This window comes from Thermobia domestica, chromosome 1 (assembly GCF_964235325.1).
Source record: "Thermobia domestica chromosome 1, izTheDome1.hap1.1, whole genome shotgun sequence".
Lineage (NCBI taxonomy): Eukaryota > Metazoa > Arthropoda > Insecta > Zygentoma > Lepismatidae > Thermobia > Thermobia domestica.
In genome coordinates this window covers 68680749-68698244 of record NC_137454.1, presented here as the reverse complement: position 1 = coordinate 68698244, position 17496 = coordinate 68680749, and the positions used below count along the sequence as shown (strand labels likewise).

General features: G+C 36.3%; 1 protein-coding gene across 1 annotated transcript in view; it reads left to right on the top strand.

Moving 5' to 3' along the window:
* The first annotated feature begins 315 nt into the window (after positions 1 to 315).
* LOC145685733 (TBC1 domain family member 20) overlaps positions 316 to 17496 on the top strand; it is a 32145-nt gene continuing 14964 nt past the window's right edge. Inside the window, exons 1-5 of the mRNA XM_081758231.1 lie at positions 316 to 999; positions 6593 to 6712; positions 12807 to 12956; positions 16324 to 16418; positions 17198 to 17391. Coding sequence (XP_081614357.1) covers positions 687 to 999; positions 6593 to 6712; positions 12807 to 12956; positions 16324 to 16418; positions 17198 to 17391 — 872 coding nt within the window. The 5' untranslated portion in view covers positions 316 to 686. The remainder of the gene's footprint in view (positions 1000 to 6592; positions 6713 to 12806; positions 12957 to 16323; positions 16419 to 17197; positions 17392 to 17496) is intronic.

Sequence of the window (17496 nt, the reverse complement as noted above, 5' to 3'; positions counted from 1 at the left end):
ATTCGTTTGCGTCCCGTTTTTGCAAGTAAAAATTCTGGTCACCTTGCGTAACGGTTTTCTCTGCGGACGGCGACACAACGCAAATAATGCTGCAGGTAATTATAATTGCTATGGCGATTTTCGCGAACTTTAACAAAGTTTTCGTTGTGTTGGAATAAAACCGGTACGGAAAAGAAGCCGTCTGCCGGTATGTACAGTACGTATATATCAAGTAAATATGCAATTATGCAAGTAAATATCGTTTCGTCGTTGAGGAATATGTCGATATATCGATACTTAAAGCGATTGTAGATCGAGTGATTAATCGATTTTCGTGAGTCATTTGTCAGCTGAAGCTGAGTGAGATAGTTATTTTGTACACCTTGATAGTAAAGAGAAATAAAGATGAGTTAAGAAAAGTTGATATTACTGAATATAAATTTTAAGCATAATGGAAAGCATTGTTAGAAATGCGTTTGTAAGTTGAGTTAATTAAAGTGTTGGAAATTAAAATGGAAGGTGAAAATATAGAATTTGGTTAATATTGGTCGAATAATCATTGACAATCTATAAAGAGAATGTGATGAAAGTTGTGTGTGTTACGATTTGTTTAAAAAAGTAAAACATGATTTGCGAGTATTGTTCGTGTATGTATATATTCATTAGCTTATTTATACACGAAGAATTAACATAAGAAACAAATAGTAATGGCAACTGAAGTTAGGCGTCGGAAAAATCAGAATGCTGTGACTGATACGAGAGAAGAAATTGGTGAGGCGGAACAGAACAGTGATGATGATTGTAATGAATCTGATGGCTTGATTACACGAGAAGAAAGTCGGACCAGCGAAAGGATTGAATCGCTATGTAGTGACGAGGAACACGATGATTTAAAGCAGGAAATCAGCTCATATTCGTCCCTTGAAGATGGGAGGAGTATTGAAGATGATACGTGTAAATTGGCTTCCAGGATCAACAACGGAAGTGTTCATTCTCTGTCTGAATTATCTTTCGATTCAGGTGAGTACATGTAAGATTTACTGACCAAGGAAAAATGCTAAGAATTGAAAGGATGGCATTTAGTATATGCCCCAACTCGTTTCATGGTTCCAGAACCGAGTTCCTTGTTTTTGTCTAAATTGTGATAAAGGTAGAAGTACAAGGACCCTGGGGGCTTCTAACTCCCTTCGTTAGCTGTCCCTATCTTAGCATATTTTGTAAAGTAAGTAACACACTGTAATCTTATATGTGCAAGATTGGGAGAGGTACTAATGAGCCGAATTGATTTATGATATGAAAAATGAAATGAAATCTTTGAGTTTTACGTCCCACTATTATGCCGGTTAGGCTAAAGGAGACGGTGATGATGAGTAATGAATGAAATGGTGGAATGAAGAAAGTGGGAGGAAACGGGAGAACCCCGAGAAAACCCACGCACACGGTGTTTGTCCACCACAAAGTTCACTTGGCGTGGGCTGGGATCGAACCCGAGACCCCAAGCACCAGAGGTGAACGCTGTACCACTGAGCCACCGCGGCCCCTCGAATTGATTTTTATATATATATATATATATATATATATATATATATATATATATATATAGAGGTATTGACCCTTTTTAGAGCGGGAGCACTTATATTCATGAAATATTAACTTCTTTTAGCACACAGTATATTGTTGTCCTAGAAAGTGTTTCTTAAGGGTGGAGTTGCATTTCCTGGTGCAGATTATCTTAAAAAGGGCCGAGTGGAAAACTCGAACCCCTTGTGCTAGATGGCCACAGGAAAGGATTTAAGGTATCTAACCAAGTCGGGCAAGAGGACCCGCTTGGAGATGCGCGTAAGTAAGTACTACAACAACTAATTAACACCTTCCACTGGAATAAGTTTTTTAACAATACCGTCGACTATGTTCAGTGTCCTGAAAGTTATTTAGATACGGATTGAGGCTAGTTTGTCGTAGAAATGGTAATTTAACAGTTAAAATAAGTCAGTGCAAGTGAAAGAGGAGTGTGGAATATATTAAATTTCACTGGCGGAGGAATGGTACACATTGTAGGGAATCAGTATTTCATGTTCACAAGTGTCAATTCATTACAACGGGTATATTAGGGTTAAAACGAATGAGTGTATACCAGACACGATTGTATAAGATAGCCTAGTAATTTCCATCGGCACAGTATTTCTGCACGATATAGAAAACCTGTATTTTATGTTTATATCAGGGATGCAAATAAGCAACAAAATTTTAGTAGCCCAAGAAAAAAGCTACTAGTCCACATCCCGTATTAGGAATCATTTATTTACTTTCAGTATTTTAATAGTGATATTAAAAACTCGCCCACGCCAATGAACCACTCGCCCCAGGCGAGTGGGCGGCTGGTTATTTGCATCCCTGGTTTATATGTATAGAGATACAAGTGTGAAACCATTACAGCTGCTCTAATCTGGGTGATGTCAAGTGTTTTTTTTTTTTTTTTTCCACTTTATTTATATTTAGATGAAGGGGACCAAATGTTTAGTTAAAGGTAAGTGTCAGTTGAAAATACTGGACTTAACCTGACCTAATATTAAGTGAAATTGTAACGTTTTTTTCGATTCGAAAAAAGAATAGACACTCTCAACTAAACTTGACTTTTTATTTGTACTATCCTTGTTTTTATTCCCTCCATCGCTGGCGCACCTGCTTCCTGCGAACATACCATAGCTGTTCGCGCGGATTCTCTTGCTGCGTTCCTGTCCTGGCTTGGTATTATTGGCCACCTAGCAGAAGTTTGTGTTTTCTGTAAAGTCGTTTTTATCACATACGTTCAGTCGCGTGTTTTTAGCCGTAAGGGAAAATCCTTGTAAGAAACAATTTCTAAGGTACTACAAGTGAATTTCGTTATGAAATATTTGCATATAGGAGGAGCCGGCAAGGTTCTGGAACACAGGATCCCCATCCCATTTAGCTGTAATAAAGACAGAAAACAACGTGCCCTGCGGGGCTCTAACCGCCTTCACTCGCTAACGCTCGCTTGACAATACTATGTGAATTAAATAATAAACTTTGGTACAGAGAGAAACCAACCTAGCTACTAATCTATATAGGGGGACCTGTGTTTTAGAACTTTCCCAGAGGAGCCCAATAATACGATAGTAATTAATCATTTGTAACGCAGATTGCACACATATTATGAATCTGGACACAATTGTTTGGGCATGCGCCAAGGTAATAACAATATAGAATTTCTTAAATAGTCATTTTTGGGTAGGAAAGTAATAGAAAAGCTCTTTCTAAATTTGACGAACTATTCTTAATCTGCAACGTAAAGTATTCTAGGTATATGAATTTTCAGTTTAAAGAAAACAATTTTCAATTATAAAAATCATATACTCGTCGCAGTTGCGTATTACATTTTACGTAACACTTGAGTAACACATACTCTTTCAAATATTTAATTACATTCTTTTTGTACAACTTAAGTGTTGAAGATTAGAAATTCTTTGGAATCTTAATGTTTTTTTCTTTTCATCGTCCGATATTTCAAACGTCTGTTTTAATTATCGTTTACATTTGAATACCAGATCAGTGATTTCTGCCATTCCTTTATACTGTTCGTGTTTGGACACGATAATCATTGCCAGTACGCTACTTCAGACTGCTCACTGCAACGAGTCGGACTCCTTTCGGATATTTCAATCATTAGGAAACATGAGTTAACAACATTTCTTATTATGGCTTCCGTGTTGAATAGTCCTGCACCGTAACTTCCATTATAGGAAATGAAAATTTCAGTTTAACGTGGTCCCACTATTATGTCCTTTTAGGCTAAGGGAGACGATGATTAAGGCAAGTGAATGATGATGGCAGAATTGGTGGAATGAGAAAATAGGAGAAAACGGGAGTACCGCGGGAAAACCCACGGGCACGATGTCCACTACAAACTTGGCCAGGGATCGAACCAGGGACCTCACACATAGAGGTAAGCGCACTACCGCTGAGCCATCGTGCCCCCCCCCCCTTCATTGTAGGAGGCTCAGTTGGAAGTACTTGAACGGAAATCTTGAGCCACTCCTCCAGGTAGACTTTACAGAGGCCACGGACAGTGGTGACACGACGAGATGCAAGCGTTCTTTTCTATAGGCCAAACCTGCAAAAATCCATGGGTCTGGCATCAAGTGACTTCACTGTTATGTCCTGGAAGGACATAGTGTAAATGCTGGTGTCTATCGCCATCTGTTGCAGAAATCTCTGTGTAGAACGGAGTATACAAACAGGGCAGATAGTCTGTATAATGTGGAATTGATTTTGCAGTTTTCAGATATCTGCCGAATTGTTAACTTGTCTTCATAGCAGTTAATTTGTCCGTGACAACCCGAAATCCATTCGCGACAGTTACTTTACACTGACAGAAGAAATCAGGATAGGTTTTTGTGTCTTGTGGGGTGTATGTTACTGTTCAAACTTTGCCACAATATGATAGATAAAGCCCTGGTTCGTGGAGTGTGGCAACAAACTTCGACTTCTCCCAGGTGCCTGCAGTGGGTCTTCCTCTCCCTTCGCTGGGCCGCAGTAAATGTGTATGTCCACGACTTTTAAACACGATTCGCGCTTTAATTTGTCACGTACGTTGCGGTTCATAGTTAACATTTAAATATATACTTGTGTCTCCATATCTCAGAACTGCAGATTAAGTTAAAGGGCACGAAGTAACTTGTCGTTATTTTGTCACTGTAAGATGAGTTGCATCTAAATCAGTTCCATTCAGAAAACAGTGCAGTGGTTTGGCTCAGTAGGAGCAGTTTTGTTAGCGATGGTAGGAGTGCGCTCAATTGTAATCTTATAGCACATAGACTATTTTTCTTGACTTTTTTTTTTTTTTTCGTGAATTGTTTTATTTTTTGTTATTCAATGCGAAATGTTTTTGCATTGAATTATCCGTGTTACACTACAAGTTGCAGAATGTAATATTTTGAACAAAAATATTGTGAAACTGTGTGCATGGGCTTTCTCGGGGTTCTCACAATTTCTCCTATTTTCGTTATTTCACCACTATCACCCATCTCACCATCACAGTGCCTGAGCCTCAGTGCATGTTAAATAGTTACTAAACTGTGCAATTGGGAACATAGTTTCAAATTCAAGATTTCGAGTTGGACGTTGAATTCGAAAGAGAAAATAGGAAAGAATTAGCAATTAACCATCATTACTCGTGTTAAAAAAAAGTGTTGCTCAGAAATACGGTTATTTACCTCTTTTTAATTTTTTAAAAATTTCATTCGTTTATTTTTACGTATCCCTAACTTTTCCTTAACATTTAATCCTAACATTATTAATGTATAATGATATTTATAGATTGAATTTATACAGTTTACGAAAGTTATGAGTCACACCTTGATAATACCTTTCGTACTGTTGAGATTATATGCTGCATAAAAGACAGGAAAATTAACTTCTCGTAAACTTGAATGTAGGATTTTTGCGTTTAGAACTAGAATTCGAACATAGAACTATGGGCTATTTACTTGATTTCTTTTTAAATACCAGATCCATTGTGTGATAGACAGTCGAAGAAGCATTTATGCGAAATACAATTTCTGCTAAAATTTGTTTCAGATGTAAATTAAGTGCTTCAAGAAAAAAAAGAATAAAAATTTAACAATTTCTGAAGAACGAATTTAACGATTTTTATTATTGAAATATTGACCTCTATTAACTTGCCAGTCGGAAAGAATGTGTTTTTGTGTACAAAAATGTGTTAAGTAACAGCCCGAGAAAAACTACAACAAAATATTAAAAAATAGTTGACTTCCGCCACTGTTACTCCGGGCCGTGCCTAACCCACTTGTTTACCCTCGCTGACGTGCAGGCATGTGGAGTCATGCTGTGTTGCAGTTTCGTGCACACCCCCTGAACTTCCTCGCCTGTATGGCTTTTGCGTATTGGCGCGGCGTTACAACAGGCGAGTGCTTTCAAGGGCATGAAGTCACCAACAGCCAATGACACGTGCTGTCTTCAGCTTTAGACTTTACTGCTATGTGATTGGAGGACGGTTCATGCAGTGGCACGACTATAGTTGTTTATTGCATTTCAAAAATACAATAATACGCGCGTGAGTTCGGAATCCAGTCGTTTTAACAAAAATTGAAGGCAAAGTATTAGTTTATTGTACGCATACAGCAATTTCTTGGTATACCGAAACTTATTTACATTGACTATGCTCATTTCCTTTAGCAAACGTTATACTTTGTAAGATAATTGACCTCTGCACTGCAGTTTTTAGTGCTTTGTTGCTGTTTTAGTTTGTTTGTTTTTTTTTGTAGATAGTGATCCTAAGTCTAGTAATTACATACTTTTTATTTATGAAGAAAATTTTGTCAGTTGCTTTCAAGTTACATTTTAGTAGTTACTCTGTTACTATTAGTGCAATAATGCTTCTAGTTATGTTAATTTCTGGTTTTAAATAATGTTAATATATTCCTCTCAGCTATCCAAAAACTTCATTTGCCAATAAATAAGACAATTTTTCTTTTCCTGAATATATCTATGTGAACATTTAAGTCTTATAGTAGCAGTTTTATGGATTTTTTTTTATTTCTTCTAAAAATATTACTGACGTTGTTTGTTGCAGACCCTGAAATAAACCTGTATGACAGCAAGAGAAAAGAGATAGAAAAGACTTTGTCAGAAAACGTTGGAAACATGAAATTACTAAAAAACTTTGCTATTACTGAAGGAGGTTTAGTATGCGGTAAGCAGTAACAAACCGTGTTTCTTTAGTATGTACTCATTATGTTGAGGATTGTGTAGATAAAATGAAGAACTGTTATCTTGTATTTGCGTGGATTCAGAAAAACATATAACGAAATTTGGTAATTGTTTCGTATGCGGGAAAGTATATTCACGGAATGTATGAGCTGACGTGCGTTTGTAATCAAACAAACATAGGTGACTAAGGGAAAAATTGACACTAAAATTAAAGAACACGTCAGGGATGCAAAAGAAGAGCTTTCAGTTGTGTCTGTAGCAGGGTTTGCCCAAGTGGGCCCAGCCCGAAAAAACCCGGTGGGTTTTTTCGGGTTGGACCCACCTGAAAAAACCCACTTTAAAACCCACCTGGGTTTTTGACCTATTTGTTAGTATATTATTGATACAACTAAGATGATCACATTATAAGTGATTTTTATCAGATTTTAGACTTTCCTTGGGTGAATTATAGGCTTTCACGTTAAGGTATACAACAACATTGAACATAAGACCTTTATAAAGCTCTGAATGCACTAAATGAATTAAAAAAAAAAAAAAAAAAAAAAACTTAGCTTGAGATAGTTATAGAACAAATTAATGTATGGATTATGTTTATAGCCTTTTGAAGTAAAATAAGCAATTCTGTACTTTAGAAAATATTTTCTGTGAATAGTGTGCTCGTCGACTCGGCAACACCGAGGGACGTTATCACTCATACGTTTGACGGGTTTAAGGTCATAGGTGCCGGTACTAACAGTACATATGTAAATACATTAGTGAAACTATTAGTGTTATTTCTTACCTTTGCTGTAAAACACAAGTTTTTTCAACTAAAATTTGGTTGAACAATAAAAGTTTATTTCAGTCATTTGTTGCTACTCTTCAAATAAACATTCTGTAGAATCAACACCAGCAATAGCGTAAAAATTCTTGTCAAATTTAAGGAGCTTAATGCTCGGGGTTCCGAAGACTATGTAACGCTTACTATGTCAAGTGCTGAGTTCAAATTTCAGTACTAGTGAAAGTTTTGATGTACACGCCGTGAAAGAAGTGCTCGGGAAATTCCCGAATTAAAAGCAGAAGGATCGGAAATGAATACTTCAACAATAAAACTATTTATTTTACGCTTAAGCCTGCCATGCGTCCCGTAAAAAACGGGACAGTCCCGTTTTAGGGCCCGAGCGTCCCGCGTCCCCGTAAATTTAGTCGGAACAGGGAAATGTCCCGTATTTTAACTCCGTTCCATTTCTACTATCAATATCAGCTTATTCGAAAAGTGAAAATGGCTGGGAATCCTGTAATTAGTGAATGTACAGTACGCTGTTGCATGTAACAGTTTCGAGGAAGTTATTACACCACTCTGTTCGACTTGATAGCGAGCGAAATTTGCAATGCTACTTTTTCCAGTGAACTTGATGGAAACTCGGATACTCTCCGGAATATTAAAAAAGATGGCTTTGAGTGTTTCTACATTTACAAACACAGGAAAGATGGCTGACCTTTTCTCCAGCAACATAGATAAGTTAACAAGAATTATAATCTTTTACAAAGGCTAAGGGCACAGAATTGTGCTTTGGTCCAGGTCTTAGAAAAATGTAAATCTGGTCCTGACAATTACACACGACACAGGGAGAAAAATCAGCTTTTCATCAGATTAAACTGACGAACGTAATTTTGGCAAATACAGCCATGTAAATAAATATTGCTAAACGCGCGAAGACTATTGAATGTAGATTGTACCACTGATTTAAATAATTTGCATATTGTTTTCCTGTGAAGCATTTTTATAGCACATCTTAAGTTTTTAGGAGGCATCTTTAGTCTATACAATTAATTGCAGGGTATAAAGAGAGAAAAGCAGCTGCTGCTTAGTGAATTTTCGCCCGTTATATTCTTGAAAAAAATACAATTAAACTAAATTAAATGAAATCTTTTACTTTTAGTCTCACGGTTATGCCTGCTATGCTCAAGGTTACGGTGATGATGAGGAATGAATGAAATGACGGAATGAAGAAAGTGGGAGGAAACGTGAGAATCCCGAGAAAATCCACGCACAAGGTGTTTGTCCACTACAAAGCTCACTTTGCGCGAGGCTGGGATCGAACTAGGGACCCCATGCACCAGAGGTGAACGCTCTACTACTGAGCCACAGCGGCCTATTATAATTTTGTTCATAGCCAGACTATAGTTCAATTCAATGTGTTGGAAAGTTGAGGGGAAGGGGGGGGGGAGATCTGAGGTGTCCCGTTTTCTCATGAAGAAAATATGGCAGGTTTATTTACGATGGAAGATGTTAATTTCATATAAGACATTTTGAAACATTTATTTATCTCATACAACATGAATTGTATCTTTGTTTTAAATTAATAGGTCCCTTTTGGTATTCATATTTGGCGAACGTCAGTCAGGCTTCTGGATGACTTGATCTACATTTGATTGTTTGTCTGCCGAGCTCCTTCATGACTAAGCAGTTAGTGTACGCGTCTTCGACGTGGGTGACCTGGGTTTGCTTCCCGGAGGGAGCTCATGTGGTTCAGATTCAAATTTAATCACTAGGTCCCGTCTCATAAAGCCTCGCTACTGAAAGGGACGTTAAACATAAAATCAACTCAACTCGTTTGTCTGCCTCTACCACACACACTACAGGGTACAACTTTCGGCCTTTTAAGTTAAAATTTTCAGAGTACAAGCACGAGACACTAAATTTCCTGTATAGATTTTGGCGGCATATCAAAGTAAAATATCAAAATGGCGGCCATTTTTTCAAAACAGCGAGTATTTACGCTACGAAGCGCAATCTTCAATCTTTTATGTTGATATTTTGACGGTGGAAGCACAAGATATGCTAACTTTGCTGTATAGATTTTCTCGACGATCGAATATAAAATTTCAAAATGGCGGCCATTTTTCAAAACGGCAGTGAGTAGAAAATTGTTGCAAGTTGTGACAATGACAATCTTGAAATATAAACCACAAATATAAATCTTATTTTAACACTTTTATCCCAAAGACATTGAAATATTTCGAAAAAACCCAATTAAACCCGAAAATACCCGAAAAAACCCATATGGACCCAGGTGGGTTGGGCTTTTTCAAAAAAACCCGGGTTTTTTCAAACCCTGGTCTGTAGTACTGAAACATTTACATGAATCAAAACATTACCATTAAGGATGTCAAAATTCTTCACCAAATAGCTTCGTCCTATACTGAGAGAATAGTGTTCGAATTATTTTACATTAGGACTAAACAATCAAGTTTAAATTTAGATAATGGATGTCTGGCAAACAGTGGGACCATATCCTAAATTCTTAATAACAGCTAAGCCTTGAGCTATAATTTTGGGTAGTGTCTTTCTTACATGATTCCTTCATGAAATTTGCATCATAGCCGTAGGATCACATCAATCAAAATATTGGGAACTCTTTTTTTAACACACTTCGAGCTTGTACCCATAGAATCTTTTCATTTTAAACTTCATCAGGAAATAGTGGAAGTATAATTTGGAAACGTTGTACGTATAAGTATTTTTTAAAAAAATAAAAAGTTTCGTGCACATTTTATCTAATGTTTTACATAAATTTAAGAATTAATTTACGTCAAAAATAAGGGACAAATATGAAGATCTTCTAGGACTCTCACTCTTCTGAAGTAGATGACGGAACACGGCCGCAGTAAGGAAGAAGGTTGAGAATCTGGTTAAAATTAATATCTACGCAAATACAAGGTAATAATTCTCCATTTTATTTATACATTACAATTTGCGTAAAATGATATCATCTACATTTTATATTGAGGATTACGTAATCTGTTACAAAGTATCCGACCTTTGGTCGGGAAAAAAAACTAGCTTACCTGGAGCATTGGACACTTAATCACCTTCAAAGTAGGTCCCTTGGGACTCAACACACTTCTTCCAGCGGTGCCGCCATTGTTGGAAGCATGCGATAAAGACCTCTTTCAGAATGGAGTTGAACTCGGCTGTCGTTGCTGGCATAATTTCTTCTGGTCTGAAATCGCCTTCCTTTCACTATGGTCTCTTGAGTTTGAGGAACAGTCAGAAGTCGCAGGAGGCCATGTCAGGAGAGTAAGGAGCCTATCGAATCACAGGAGTCTGGTGTTTCGCCAAAAAAAAAAAAAAAGTCTGAATCAAGTGCGAGGAATGTAGTGGAACGTAATCGTAATGGAGGCGCCAAATACCTGTTGACGACAAGTCCGATCTGTTGCGCCGCACAGCATCACGTAGGCGACGGAGGACATCCCTCTAGTGCTCTTTGGCGATTGTTTGACCCTATGGTGCGTACTCGTGGTGTACCACACCGCGGGAGTCAAAGAAAGCAGTCAGCATCACTTTGACGTTGCTGCGCACTTGTCGGGCCTCCTTTGGTGTTGGTGACGAGGAATGCTTCCACTGTGACGGCTGGAATTTGGTTTCCCGGGTCGTACCCGTACACCCAGTACTCGTCACCAGTGATGATGGGGTTCACGAAGTCGGGGTCAGATTGCGGACTCCAGCATGTCTTGTGCGACTTCAACATGAAGTTACTTTTGTTCCGCCGTTAGCAGCTTCGACACGAATTTCCACTCCCTTCATGAACAAATCTTGGGTCAAAATGGAATGTGCCCAAAAAGTGATTGTGCCCATCTCTTCGGCTATTTCTCGGATAGTCACACGACGGTCCCTCATCACCACAGCGTTCGCGTTGGCAGTGATCTGGTCATTTCCGCATGTTGATGGGTGACCGGAGCGTGGCTCGCTTTTCACGTATGTTCGGCCGTCTTTAAACCTGTTGTGCCACTCCTTAATCTGTGTAACGCTCATAGCGTCGTCCCTGAAGCCTTCTGAATCTTCCGAACGGTTTCAACCTGGCTGTCGCTCAGTTTTTGGCAAAATTTGATGCAGTAGCGCTGCTCCAGTTGTTCCGTCTTTTCAGTTGTATTGAAAAACCGACACGAGCACTATACCTTTCTGATATGCTGCTTGCCAGCAACCGGCGCTATCGACAACTGACGCTATACGGGAAAAACAATTCACGTATGCACACGATGGTTCAAGCTCGGCTCACGCAAGCGTGTTTGCTTCAACTCCATGAGGTTTTCGAAAAGAAAAAAAAAGAAAGAAAAAAAGGTCGGATACTTTTCTAACAGACCACATATTTATCATGAACGGGCTTTTTCTTCGTTATTATTATTATTATTATTATTTGAGCAAAGTGCTCCATGTAGATTTACTAACGGACGTTATGAGATACATATTTATAAATTGAAAATACTAACCTCGTATCCATGAGAAAGAAAATCTTTTTTGTTAGATGATTTCAGTAGTCTCTGCTACTTTCTTCAATAACTTCTTGAAGTACTACGCTTGACTCAATGTGTATTCTAACGATTTATTTGAAAACGTGGGTGAAACTCAACAAGTTACTGAACAAAATAGCAGAGACTACTGAAATAATCTAATAAAAAATATTTTGCTTACTACGAATACAAGGTTAGTATTTTCAATTTGCTCCATGTAAAGTTAGTTAGTAGTATCTTAAGGATTCTCAGTTTATTTTGATAATTATTTTAAAGTTTTGTTTATGAATAAACTTGCGAGCAACGAGAGCGAGAAGAAAAAGTAAGAAAGAATCAATCTGATGAGAGCTATCGTTTCTGTTAATGCATGCAAGTAATCAAATTTTAAGTGGAAATGCGATGTAAATGCTATTTAAATGTAAGAAAGATGTGTTAACGTCGCAAGAAACAACTATATTTTGTCTGTATACGGGGCTGACTTGGTTTGTGTAATAAGTCATGTTCCTGTGCGAAAATAGGGTTGAATCTGCCAGCAGAATATGTTACAATATGAATGTTACTCAGAACTATCTGCAAGCTACTATTATTATTCACATGTATATTGTAGTGCATTAATGAAATGACTCTCAATGTCAGTTACTGAAGATATGAACCTTGGAATCTTTTTGCTTGAACCTTTAGAAATTCATATTGCAACGTAAGCGTACACGTGAATAAGAAGTTCGTAGTGAGTCCACAGTTTGTATTGTTTATATATTTGTCTCATCGACATGCATTTCTGATACTGAAATATTCAATTGCAGATGACATACGGAGAAAAGTATGGCCTAAGCTTCTAGAAATAGATATAGATAGTGTAACTCCTTGTCCATCAGACAAAGAATTGCAGGCCCACAAGGAATATCAGCAAGTTGTGTTGGATGTAAACAGGTCATTGAAACGGTTTCCTCCTGGTAAGTGTATAATTATTATAAGAAGAATATGTGTGGAGGTAAAGTATGATTTTAATCATTGCTAATTATAGGTTTTAGTTAATTAACCCGAGAGATAATATATTTGGCATATTGTTAACATTCACAAACCATGGTATGAATTCAAGGCAATGTCAGTATACTTTGTCCGTGGAAGTCTTTGGGTGGTTTTCCGTTTTTATTTTCTATCATCATTCAGTTGAATTTGCCATTCGACTTTAAGCTATAAGTACTAAACATTTAAATACCAATGAAATAAAGAAACCTTTAGGGTCACGATTTTTTTTTAACTGAATAAAATAATTAACCTTACAGTACCGAAGTATTTATGACAGCGATAAGGTTTTGAAAGCCGCGTTTGCTCTCTTCCTCGTTCAATATACAAAGAACAGTGTAATTACAAAGCTCACGTAATTATTCGTCCGACATGGTCCAGATCAATTGAGCCAAGCAAAGAAAAAATCTTACCTTGATAGTCTCAGATGTTATTATATTTAACTTGTTAGAATTATTATTAAGTATTCTGTTTTGTACAGGTCCCGTGACTACAGATTTTTTACAATTTTAGATTTAGGCCTGGAAATGTTTCTTCCACGTTTTTTGATCATCAGCTTCCTCTTTTAACTCCCAATATTTTCTTCTGTTTCTCAAATCGTCGCTCATTTGTGTATTTCCTATTCCTTACATGGCGGTATGAAGAAGACAATTTCTTAGCAAGATGTATCCAATCCAATAAGGACAAAGTAAGGATTTTTTTTTCTGTTCAAAAAAAAAAAAAAAATCCTGGCCCGAGATGCAGGCCACCGTTTTTTATGTTTGAATTTTGATAAAATAATATCATGCTCTATCTCTGGAACGGTTCAAGATATTTTGTTGCTTTATGTTTTATTTGAAAGATAATAATTTACTACTTAAAATGATATCCTCCGTTTGCAAATATATTTCTAAGTTCTCGTGCCAGATTCTCACATATTGTAATATATTACTCGTGAAATCAAAATCTAGTCTTATTTGACATGGCATTTTAATTCTGCGTAAAGATAAGTAAACACAACTTTCCAACATATGAAAGGTTCCATAATATAAGTGCAAGTTCCAAAATATATCCATTTCTCTTCACTCTGTTTAGAACTGAAATTAGGAATTCAGTAAACTAAAAGTGGGTGTTAAACTGCAGCAATATCTTCCTTTGATATTGAGTGACGCTTTTCTGTTTAACCAGTATGAATTGCAGCACCTATAATCTTTAAAAGATCGCGAATTGGGAATGAGCACTGGTGATGGTGTTGCCGTCTTGCAGACAAAAATCTATATTCAGCAGCCAGTCCATGTGGTAGCATAGAGTTCACAACGCTTCCATTTAAACTTCCCTTTCCCCCCTTAGGATACGGATTTTAATGAAAGTGACGTGATAAAGACCGACTTAAGTCAGGTGCTATGTTCAAAAATTTATTTCAAACAGTCCAGCTGTTTTCCAGTGATGGTGAGAGAGAATAACGATGTTATGTTAACATATTAAGAAAAACATTATAGAAATTGCCTCCCCTATTCACCTAAGACAAGTGGAATTTTCTAAACGCTGGGACACGTTTTCACTTATTTCTCATTAAGAGAGTAAATATCAAGACTCATCGTTCGAACGTGAGGGACTAAGAGATACTTTAGGTTTGGCATTCTTTTTAAACAACCCTTCCCATTATTATATGCAGTTATAATAAAAAGTGACATGATAAAATCCCAGGTTGAACCAAATTTTATGTTCAAAGATTAATTTCCAACGGTTCAGCCGTTTTCTTGTGATGACGAGACAGATAACTTAATTTGAATGTATAAGGAAAAATGCACATAATTTTTCCTTTCACCCCCTAAGAAGTGGAATTTTCGAAAGGCTGGGATCATTTTTAATGTAGACTTCATATATCGAATTTCATTCTCCTAACTTTTGAGACGCTCCTGATATATCTCTATTTTGGACATAAATATGAAATCCCCTTTTCCCCTTAGAATACAAAGTGATATGATAAGATCCAAGCTTGAAGTAGATACTATGTTCGTTCAAAAATATATTTCAAACTGTTCAGACTGTTACATATATATATATGTATATATATGTATCAGGTGTTTTTAAAATAGCGCCCACTGACTACAGAACACTATTCTACAAGTCAAAATAAAGCGAAAAATATATAGTAGGCTATAACATTATATAGTATTTTCGCTTTATATTGATCTGTAGAATAGCTCTCTATTGTTCGTGCGTTCCGTCTTTAGAACACACTATATATATATATATATGGACATTTCAATAATAGTAAAAATACTGTAATATTCATTATTACGATATTTATAATTCTGAACTAAAAATTGGGAGTACTGAATGGTAAGTGGATTCAAGTTTTCTTCTCAAGTCTCCTGTACACTATGAAATGATGCAATTAAGTAAATTGTCAGAAATCCATGGGCTGATAAACTTTAATCTAAAAAATAAAATAAAATAGATATTTTATTGACACTTACTATTAATTGTACGGATTAGGATGGTATGTTTCAGATTGACATTAGATTAATGTCCAAGAGTGGTCAGAAATACTGCATTTCATTTTAAGGTAAATAAATTTGATTTTTTCCGATTTAAATCAATCAACCCTGTGTAGTACTGGTCAAGTGTTTATTCTCAAAGAATGTGGAGAAGAGACCAATGTAAGTCTCAACCCTCAATTGCCTAGACGATGGAATCCACATGATTTCGATTTTTCGAACAAAATTTTAATGTCGGCATTTCACCAGCGAAGAAGAGTGTGTGAGTTTTTCCACATACATTTGCTTGAACAGTGTGCGACTAAAGTGTTTTTTTTTTTTTCCGTTTGATGAAATAAGTTTCGTAAATAACTTCAGAGTGGAAGGACAATTTGAGTACAATTTTCAGTTAATTAAAAATAACGTAATTTTCTGTACGTTCCAGCCTTCAAACTCAGTGAGACTGTGTACATTCCATCGTTATTCTCAAAATAAATTTTACCAAACGGAAAGAACTTTTGTCGCTGACTGTACATAGTTATTTTAGACTCTTTGTTGAATTTAGTGTTACAAAAACCACTGTATAAATTTGGAATTATACACATACAACAAGAATAGTAGCATTGCAAGAAACGGATTAAATCTTTGGGCCGCAATCGGCTTCGAGTAGGACCTACAGATATTTGGGGATAGACAACCGCAATCATAACATCAAGAAAATTAAATTACTGTGGAATTAAGTAAGAAGTTAACTTAGGCTGTCATTTATTAAAGAATGCACATTGCAGAAACTTGTAACTTACTATACTTTGTGTCTGTTTTCTTTGGACAGGTATCCCCAGTGAACAGAGAGTTATTTTACAAGATCAGTTGACCAGGCTTATTCTCAGGGTAATTATCAAATATCCTCATCTGAATTATTATCAGGTAAGTTTATTTTTGTTATTGTTATTATTTTATTTTTATTATTATTATGTAATATTAAGATGCCGGTCCTTTCCGGATGCCAGATCTTATTAACTAAAAATTCCTCTTATAAGTGTTTACATGCAGATAAGAGAAATAACTCACTTTTATATATATTATACTACACGGGTGTACTACTAATATCATCAGATTACAATGGTATTTATTAATGAATTAGACTCACTTTCCTGATTTTTTTAAAAAGATAAAGTATAAATCTCACAAACATCTCGGTTACATACTGCCAGAAATAATAATAGTAATTATTATTGTTGTTAATAATAGTACTCTTTTATTGTCTTGTATAATGCAAAATAAGGGAACAACATAACTGTTTTTGTTAAATGTATTGAAGACTATATTTTTTCAACTGAGATTTTAAGTAAGATAATACGTTAAGTATTAACTGGGAAGAATATTAAATACAGTGTGTGAAGTATTTTGATCAGTTGGAATTTAACGTACTCTTTCAAAACGGAGGCTATTTGAGATTGAGCTTACTTCTTAAAGTGGGACCCGAACCCAAGTCGACGTGCACAGAGAGAATAAGTATTACGCTCTTGACCGGAAAGGGGCTACTGTAAAGGACGTTGTAATAAAAAGTATATCTTTACATGAAGCTAAGTTTTCTTGGGAGCCAAATTAAATATTATCTGCTCCACAGGCGACTTCAAAAAATGTGTGTGTAAATAAGCAAGGGTAGAGTACTTTTTTTCGTCAGTATGCTTTGTATTCTTCAGGGTTACCACGACGTCGCTGTAACTTTCCTGTTAGTTGTCGGAGAAGACGTCGCATTCCAGATAATGGAGACATTATCTACGAAGCATATGAGAGAGTTTATGGAACCAACAATGGATAGGACTACCTATCTTTTGAATTATGTGTATCCTTTGATTAAAAGGGAAAATCCTGCGCTTCATGATTTTATGGAGAGGTAAGTAGAAGTTCGTTGTAATGTAGTTGTGCTATGTACTGAATTTAAATACAATAATTACAGTTAACGGAGATGTATAATTGTAAATCATATATATATATATAT